Here is a 9,955-nt window from a genome sequence, read left to right as displayed (position 1 = left end):
GGTTTAAGGAAGTATATATAGGGAGTAAGTCGAATCCTATGGAGGATAGGAAGAGATTGCTAATCTTGGTAAAATCAGGAGAAAATCTTATTAAATTCGTGCACTGCCTTCTCGCAGCGGCCGCTGCGCCTTGGCCAGCGGTCGCTGTGGATTTTTCGAAGCCTCTGCGGATTTGGGTAGCAGTCGCTGCACATCCTGCAGCGGTCGCTGCAAATTAGTCCAGTGGCTACGAGATTCTCTCGAGCGGTCGCTGCACATGCCCCAGCGGTCGCTGGGCGTCTTCAGACTTTTCAGCACAACTTTTCCGGAGCGAACCGCTTCAAGCATAGCGGTCGCTGTGGGCCAGCGGTCGCTGCGACACACGCAGCGCGCCGCTGGGCTTCATGAACGCTCCAGAATTCCATCTTCGACTTTTTCTTATCCTTTTGGCTCAAATATGCACAATTCTCACAAAACATGTCAAAATACCATAAAAGATCAAATATACGAAATATAGACATGGATCATGGTTTAGACACTAAGAGCAGACCAAATAAGGGTCCTAAAATAGTGCAAAATCCGATCGTATCAACTCCCCCAAACTTAAATATTTTTTTGTCCTCAAACAAAACAATAAAGATACAAGTATAGGCGCACGGATTGCAAAAGGACTAGACATCATAATTGCCTCAAAATATGAAAGAGCAGATTAAGCATGTATTAACGTAATCAAATCAAGCAAGAATCATTAGTGCACTTTCATTACTAACTCGTGGAACACCTTGAATTCAAGCACACACATGTGGCAAACTTCCAAAGATGAGAAGTGTTCTTTCCCTCACTCTCAAAGTGTATATAGGCTAAGTGTATAACACTCAAATCATGCATCATGCAAAGTTTACCATAGGCTTGCTCAAAGTCTAATCCCTCCTCTACTAGATGTCATTAAGAATCAAAAGCAAGAAAGGTCTTTCTTTTTTATTGTAATGTAGGCTCTTTGGTAGGTAAGGAATATTTGGCTAAAAAGTGACTAAACATAAAAATATCCCAAGTAGAGTTAAATTGACTCCACTTTTCTAAAACCCAAGACACTTTAAACTCATTATTTTTCTCCTTGACTTACTTTCCAATTCCTTGATTTTTCTTTTTTTTTCTTTTTCTTTTTCTTTTCACAACCTTTCACAACTTTTTTTCTTTTTTTATTTTTTTTCTTTTTCATACACATCTTTTCTAGATCAAGCACATATTTTGAATTTTTTTTCTATTTCACAACTTGTACTTTTTTTCTACATTTAAGCACACTACTTTTCTCAACTCTTCTCCTTATCTCTCCAATTCCTTTACAAAAGATATAGAAACTATACTAACTCAAGGAATTGTCCCCATTTAATTTGGCTTCCAAAGAATAGACTTAAAGGCTCAAAATTGGTTCCAAAGGGAAAAATTATGAAAATTTTGAGAGGGTCGAAAATTTTGGGTAAAAAGTAGGCTAGAAAAGATGGCCTAACATCTTCCCTTATCAACTTAAACACTATGTAAACTTAGGCAGACTGGGAGCAAATTCTAGAAACATATACATGAATGCAGATAAATCACACAAGAAAGAAATTAAAGCTCAAATCTCACAAGGTATAAGCATGATTCAAGGAGAACAAGCAATTCACTAATTATACACCTTTTTTACCAAACCATCAAATCAAAACATTAAGCCATACTTAAACATAGATGGAATGTAATATCATTGGCAACCCGGTCTAGAGTGTTTCCCTAAGCATGCGTGTTCCTAAGTTCTTCATGTTAAGTTCACGACATTTTTCAAGGTTTTCACAAGGATTCATCTTTGGGTTTTCTTTCAAAACAAAGCAAAAACAAAAACAAAAACCTAAGCAAAAACAAAAACCCTAAAACTCACGGTCCACCCCTTCATCCCCCAAACTTATTTACAACAGAGTATAAAATAAGTTTGTAGAGTCGGTAGGGTCGTGAGTAAACTAGAAAGCAATAAAAATACGTTGAAATTTCCTCGTGGGGTTCGGACGTGGCGAAAATTCAAAAAGATCGAAAAACACGATGGAAACTGGAAATGGGCAGCGGTCGTTGGGGGCCCTCTAGCGGTAGCTACGGACGAGTCGAAACGTTCCAGCGAATGGCCAGCAGGCCGCTGCGAGCTACGCAGTGGTCGCTGGCGGGAGTCCAGAAACCTGCGAAATATTTTCAAGGCTTTAAAAACAAAAATTCAAGATAAAAAAAAAACCCAAAACTTAATATAAAAAAAAATTGTCAAAAACATTGTTGGGTTGCCTCCCAACAAGCGCCTTTGTTTTAAATTCGTTGGCTCGACTTCACCCCTTTTAGTCCTTTCGGGGTTCTACCAAATCCACTTCCTCCTCCAACACTTTGTCCGTACTATAGTACTTCTTCACACGATGGCCATTTGCTTGGAACAACTTACCAGCTGGGGCCAACAATTCAACCGTCTCACTGTCATAAATCTTCTTGATCATGTAAGGGCCGGTCCACTTGGACTTCAATTTGCCGGGAAACAGGGAGAGGCGTGAATTGTGTAACAAAACAACATCCCCAAAGTGAGCTCTCACGGACTAATCATCCGGTCATGGTATGCTTTTATCCTCTCCTTGTAGGTGGACGAGCTATCGTATGCTTCCATTCGAAACTCATTCATCTCATTTAGAAAGAGACGTCTTTCCTCGCCAGCCTTGTGGAAATCTTGATTCAATTTCTTAATCGCCCAATAAGGCGTGTACTCCATCTCAAAAGGCAAATGACATGACTTCCCAAAGACTAATTGGTAAAGCGACATACCTATAAGAGTCTTGTAGGCAGTGCGGTATGCCCACAACGCATCATCCAAACAGAGTGCCCAATCTTTCCTATTAGTACTCACTGTTTTCTGTAAGACAGATTTAATCTCCCTATTGGCAAGCTCGGTCTGCCCATTCGCTTAAGGGTGATATGGTGAAGTAACCCTGTGCTTGACTCCATATTTGTCCAATACGTTGTCGAGCCACCTATTGTTGAAGTTTGATCCCCCATCACTTATGAGAGCGCGGGGTGTACCAAATCTGCAAAAAATGTTCTTCCTTACAAAAGCAGTTACGACTTTAGAATCGTTAGTTTTGGTTGGAATTACTTCCACCCATCTAGACACGTATTCAACTTCCTGTAAGATGTATTGGTACTCCCTGACTTTGGGAAGGGTCCCATAAAGTCTATCCCCCACACGTCGAATAGTTCCACTTCAATGATGGTGTTCATGGGCATCTCCTTTTTCTTTGATATCCCCCCCGTGCGTTGGCATTCATTGCATTGCAGCACAAAGCTGGTTGAATCTCGGTAAATGGTTGGCCAATAGAACCCACTTTGTAGGATCTTAATAGTGGTCCATTGTACTCCAAAATTTCCTCCAGTTGGTGACGAATGGTATCTCTCCACTATGGCTGCCCAATCTTCTTGTGGTACGCACTTTCTTAATATCGTGTCTGCACATTTCTTAAACAAGTAGGGCTCATCCCAAATATAGGATCTAACATCTCTATAGAACTTCTTCCTTTGATAGGGAGTGAGGTCAGGAGGGTGTACCTTTGCTGCGAAATAATTGACAAAATCGGCGTACCATGGGAAAATAGCTTGAGTGTAGAACAAATGCTCGTCGGGGAAGTCCTTATTGATTTCTCGTGATAGATCCTCTCTTTCCTATCCCTGATCTCAACATCAAATTCTTGGAGTAGTAAGATCCAGCGGATTAGCCTTGGCTTTGCCTCCTTCTTTGCGAACAAGTGACGAATAGCTGCATGGTCAATGTAAACTATAGTCTTTGTTCAAACGAGATAAGCCCTAAATTTGTCAAAAGAATAGACGATTGCAAGCATCTCCCTTTCTATGGTCGTATAATTCGCTTGTGCAGAGTCTAGGGTTCTGCTAGCGTAGTAAATGACCCTAAAAATCTTATCCCTCTTCTGCCCCAAAGCGGACCCAACAACTACATCGCTTGCATCACACATGATCTCGAATGGTTGGCTCCAATCTGGGGTGATGAGGATGGGCACGCTCACTAAGGCCTTCTTCAACTCTTCATATGCCTGCAAACAATCAGACGTAAAATTAAATTTCACATCTTTTTCAAGTAATTTACAAAGAGGCTTTGAGATTTTCGAAAAGTCCTTGATAAATCTTCTATAGAGCCCTGCGTGTACCAAGAAACTTCTCACGGCCTTTTCGCTGGACGGGGGTGGCAGTCTCTCAATGACTGCAATCTTAGCTCGATCAACTTCAATCCCTGCACATGATACTTTGTGTCCCAGAACAATACCTTCTTTTACCATGAAATGGAATTTCTCCCAATTAAGAACAAGGTTAGTCTCGACACATCTTTGCAAAATCATAGCCAAGCGATTGCTATTTGATTATAACCAGAATAACCATCTAGGAAACAGTAATAATTGTATCCCCCTAGTCTATCAAGCATTTGATCAATAAATGGCAAGGGAAAATGATCTTTCCTAGTGGCTGTATTTAACATCCTATAATCTATGCAAACTCTCCAACTTGTGGCTACTCTCGTGGAAATCATCTCACCATCCTTTCCGGGCACAACAGTCATCCCTCCTTCTTAGCTACTACCTGCGTAGGACTAACCCATTCACTGTCCGATATAGCTAGATAATTCCTGCATCTAACAGTTTAATCACTTCTTTCCTCACTACATCTTGCATGATTGGACTAAGTCTACGTTGGTTTTGCACACGGGGTCTATGCCCTTCCTCAAGAAAGATCCAATGCATGCTTGTGGTTGGGCTAATGCCTTTTAAATAGCTAATGGACCATCCTATGCCAGACCTATACTTGTTTAAAACACATAGCAGCTTATCACACTCCTCATCACTCAAAGCAGCGGACACAACAACAGGGTAAGTGCTATCTGACCCTAGAAATGCGTACCGGAGATGTTCGGGGAGCGGTTTCAATTCCACCTTAGGCGGTCCTTGTGGTTTCCCTATAGCCTTCTTCCTCTCTTCCTCTTCCTCGGGAGTACGCAAGGGCAAGAATGTATTCCCAAATTGAGGAATCCGTTCGGGGAGTACCTCAAGCTCTGCAGTCATAGCACACACATCAGCGTCACATGAAGAAGAATCAGTAGAAGGCGTGAAATAATTCACTAGACACGATTCTAAGGGATCCTGGTTTCGATGATATTTTGCTTCCACTTCTCCCACGTAGTCCATGACTACTTGGATGACATTTCACTCTTGATAGCCTTCTGTTCCTTCCTTTCCATGAAACATTAGGGCGTTATAAATGTTGAAGGTGATGCTTTCATTATGTAGCCGCAACGTCAGCTCCCCCTTTTGAACGTCTATCATGGCCCCTCCAGTTGCTAGGAATGGTCTTCCTAGTATCAAGGGCACCTTCTTGTCTTCATGCATGTCCAATACTACAAAATCAGCGGGAAAAATGAATTCACCAACTCTTACCAAAACATCCTCGACGATCCCCCATGGTGTTGTTGTCGTTCTATCTGCCATCTGTAGGGTGATCGAAGTGGGGCGGAGATTATCAATATCGAGCTTCCTGTAAAAATATAAAGGCATTAAATTAATACTTGCTCCCAAATCACGTAATGCCTTACCTTCTACATTGTTCCCCAAAACACAAGATAAAATAAAATTCCCTAGATCCTTGTGCTTGGTTGGTAGCCCTTTCTGAAGTATAGCACTGCAGTTTTCCGTAAGGTTCACCATCTTGTACTTCCCCCACTTTCTTTTCTTAGCCACCACATCCTTCAAGAACTTAGCATAGTTCGGCATCTGCTGCAGTGCTTCCACCAATGGAATGTTAATGTGGACTTTGCTTATTGCCTCCAAGAACTTGTTGAATTGGGCATCCAGCTTTTTGCTCTTCAATCTCTGGGGATATGGGATGATGGGAATACTGGAGGAGACTGGGTCAGCGGGTTAAGACTCGGGTAGTGGACCGCTGCAAAGTGGTGCAGCGGTCGCTGGCAGATAGTCAGCGGCCGGCCCTAGGTTGGTCGGCCCCTTTTCTTTCTTCTTTCTCCCCCTTCCTAGGTCCGATGCTTCCGGAGGTTGATATGTGGTCCCACTTCGCAGCTGCAAGGCATGGCACTTTCCTTTAGGATTGATCTCTGGTAGACTCAGAAGCGTTCCTGGCGTGTGCCTGCACCCTACTGCCGTAGCTAATGCCCCCATGTGGAGCTCCAGCTCCCCCACTTGCACAGTTAAGGTTGCCAGTCCTTTCTCCAACAGACTTATGTTCCTTTCCAGATTGAGCAACTGTTGGTATGTCACTTTCTTGTTTTCCTGGATCTCGATGATGATTACTTCCAGTATTTCTTTCCACTTGGAGGAGGTTTGCTCCTCTATTCCTGCACAAATTTTTGCATCATCTTCTATATAAGGGTCTTGTGCGTCGTATGAAACATTAGAGCAGTCTGGGTCATAATATGATCCCCCTTGATCGGGGCTGTAGTATCCTTCATAGTATCCGCCCAGGTGCTCTTCAGAGTATGAACTCTCCATTCCTGTGAAGAGGTCCATTCAATTAAAAGATAAAGAAAAAGAAAAATAAAAATAAAAAGAAAGCAATAAAATCCAAAGTAGTAAAATTTTCCTTTGGTAGATAAAAATCGCAAAGTGATATTATTCCCCGGCAACGGCGCCAAAAACTTGATGCACTATTTATTAGCACTAAATATACCTGCAAGTATACATGGTAGATCTAGTATAGCTAAAGGTCAATACTAGGTTGTCAAACATGGGGAATAAGATCACCAATTGGTTATCTTCTACTAAGCTTCTTTTACTATTTGGAGAACCAGAGAATTTTGTGAAATCAATTAAACTAAAAATAGAAAGCGGGTGGATGCAGCACAAACTAGAGATCGAATAAATGATATAAGAGAATTCCAGGGATGTGCGTTCTCCAACTATGGTTATACAAATTCCTTCTACAATACCCTAGCACAGTCTATACTTCGATAGGACGAGTCACATAAGTTCTGCCCATGCGGTACAAGCGTAGATTACTAACACTAGGGTTGTCAATCCTAGATACGTAACTCCTAGAAGCTCCTAAGACCCTTGAAAAGTCTCCACTCTTAATTAACAGTGTCGTTTTAAGGGAAGCTAATTGTAGTGTCTATTAAGTGGATCTAACTAGCCAACCTCCTCTCACGATTATGTAGCAAGTTATAGCGGATCAGCATCAAATGTGTCACTCAAACATGCGGTATTACGGAACAACTTAAGGAAGAAACGAAGTATAAACAAAATGGATATTAAATAGAAAACGAAATTGCATAAACCAAGAGTATGTTATTAACACATCCCTAGAATCCTATGAATTTAGTTACACGTGACAGAATAATCTAAAAACATAGTTTGAAGGGAAAACAATGTAAACATAAGAACTAAAGTGATAAAACCCAAAGGTAGAATCCTGTAGCCTTGATCTTCACTTGACTTCGTCTTCAACCTCTTGCACATTGATGAACTCTCAAATATTTTCGCTCTAGAATTGTGAAGCAAAGAGTGTAAGTAGTTGTTGTTGAATGAAGAGGTTTAAGGAAGTATATATAGGGAGTAAGTCGAATCCTATGGAGGATAGGAAAAGATTGCTAATCTTGGTAAAATCAGGAGAAAATCTTATTAAATTCATGCACTGCCTTCTCGCAGCGGACCACTGCGCCTTGGCCAGCGGTCGCTTTGGGTAGCAGTCACTGCACATCCTGTAGCGGTCGCTGCAAATTAGTCCAGTGGCTACGAGAATCTCTCGAGCGGTCGCTGCACATGCCCCAGCGGTCACTGGGCGTCTTCAGACTTTTCAGCACAACTTTTTCGGAGCGGACCGATTAAAGCATAGCGGTCGTTGTGGGCCAGCGGTCGCTGCGACACACGCAGCGGGCCACTGGGCGTCTTGAACGCTCCAGAATTCCATCTTCGACTTTTTCCTATCTTTTTGGCTCAAATATGCACAATTCTCACAAAACATGTCAAAATACCATAATAGATAAAATAAACAAAATAAAGACATGAATCATGGTTTAGATACTAAGAACAGACCAAATAAGGGTCCTAAAATAGTGCATCATCATGCCAACCAAAGGAGGATTCAAACTCTCGTGGACCAAGACCTTCTTAAAGGTCTATATACTGAGTCGTTTTCCACGTGTGAATCCTGCTTAGAAGGCAAGATGACTAAAAGACCTTTTAGGTTGAAAGGAAATAGGGCCAAGGAAGTACTAGAACTCATTCATACTGATGTGTATGGACCAATGTTAACCGAGGCAAGAGGCGGCTTTCGCTATTTCATCATCTTTATTGATGATTACTCGAAAGTTGGATATGTTTATTTGATGCGCTTTAAGTCTGAATCTTTTGACAAGTTCAAAGAGTTTAAGGCTTATGTGGAGACGCGTCATGGAAAACGTATCAAAAGCCTACGATCTGATCGCGGAGGTGAATACCTCAGTGCCGAGTTTTTGGACTACTTATTGGTAGAGGGTATTGAATCCCAACTGACTGCGCCGGGCACTCCCCAGCAGAATGGCGTAGCTGAAAGAAGGAACAAGACCTTGTTAAACATGGTCCGATCGATGATGAGTTATGCACGACTGCCTATTTCGTTTTCGGGACATGCCTTGCTTTCCGCGAGCCATATATTAGACAATTTACCGTCAAAATCTGTTCCTGCTACTCTATATGAGTTGTGGAATGGGCGCAAGCCCAATCTAGAGCATCTCAAGATATGAGGGTGTTCAGCTCATGTTTTGGAAAAGGATCCAACTAAGCTGGACTGAAGGACAGATGTATTTTTGTTTACAGGTTACCCCAAAAGGTTCGAAAGCTTATGAATTCTATAGTCTCCGAGACCAGTAAGTCATTGTGAGCACTCACGCGACATTCTTAGAGGAAGACTTTGTTATGAATCATAAACCCAGCAGTGAGGTGGCTCTAGAAGAGCTCACTTCAGTCACAAGTTCCATTAACCAAGAACAAGTACCAATTGTACAACCAATTCCCGAATCTATGGGAGAATCTATGGATCACTCCTCGGACAGCAATGTACTAGATCCCTGGAATTTTGCGAGACGCAGGCGGATGTCGATCATTGCGAATGGGTAAGAGCAATGGAGTCGGAACTACAATCTATGATAGACAAAGACGTCTACGATTTATCCGTCCTACCCGAAGGCTGTACTGACATTGGGAGCAAGTGGATATACAAACATAAACGTGGACCCGATGGACGAGTTAAAATCTTTAAGGCGAGACTAGTGGCTAAGGGGTACACCCAAAAGGAAGGTGTCGATTACGACGAGACCTTCTCCCCAGTGGCCATGCTCAAATCGATCCGGATTCTTTTGTCTATAGCAGCTTACATGGATTGGGATGTGTGGCAGATGGACGTTAAGACTGCGTTCTTGAACGGTAGTCTTGAGGAGACCATCTACATGGAACAACCCGAGGGTTATGCCGTCAAGGGCAAAAAACACATGGTATGGAAGCTTAAGAAGGTCATTTATGGCCTCAAGCAAGCATCTAGATCATGGAATCAGTGCTTCGATCAAACTGTTCATAAGTTTGGATTCGAAAAGTGCCCTAACGAGAGCTGCGTGTATAAGAAGGATGAGAAAGGGAATGTGGTGTTCTTTGTTTTATATGTAGATGACATTCTTCTAATTGGAAACAATAAAAAGATGTTGTCATCAGTACGAACGTGGTTGTCAAACCAGTTCGAGATGAATGATATGGGAGACGCGGGACACATTCTAGGCATCAAGGTCCTAAGGGACCGTGAGAAGAGAATGTTGTGCTTATCTCAAGAACCTTACATCGACACTGTACTTAGTTGTTTTAGCATGCAAGATGCCAAGAAAGGTTTCTTACTTTTTAGACATTGCATCCATTTATTTCAAGAGATGTGTCTTAAGACAACA

General features: G+C 42.0%; 1 protein-coding gene across 1 annotated transcript; it reads right to left on the bottom strand.

Annotated features, from left to right (window-relative positions):
* Nucleotides 1–5,240: 5,240 nt before the first annotated feature.
* On the bottom strand, nucleotides 5,241–6,536 carry LOC125195346. Its single transcript, XM_048093507.1, has 2 exons — nucleotides 6,019–6,536; nucleotides 5,241–5,928 (listed from the first exon to the last, which is right to left on the bottom strand). Exons 1-2 carry the CDS (start codon nucleotides 6,534–6,536, stop codon nucleotides 5,241–5,243), a joined length of 1,206 nt encoding a protein of 401 aa, XP_047949464.1.
* Nucleotides 6,537–9,955: the final 3,419 nt, after the last annotated feature.

This window comes from Salvia hispanica, chromosome 6 (assembly GCF_023119035.1).
Source record: "Salvia hispanica cultivar TCC Black 2014 chromosome 6, UniMelb_Shisp_WGS_1.0, whole genome shotgun sequence".
Taxonomy (NCBI): Eukaryota; Viridiplantae; Streptophyta; class Magnoliopsida; order Lamiales; family Lamiaceae; genus Salvia; species Salvia hispanica.
Note: the sequence above shows the minus strand (reverse complement) of the source record. Positions and strands in the feature narration are given on the sequence as shown.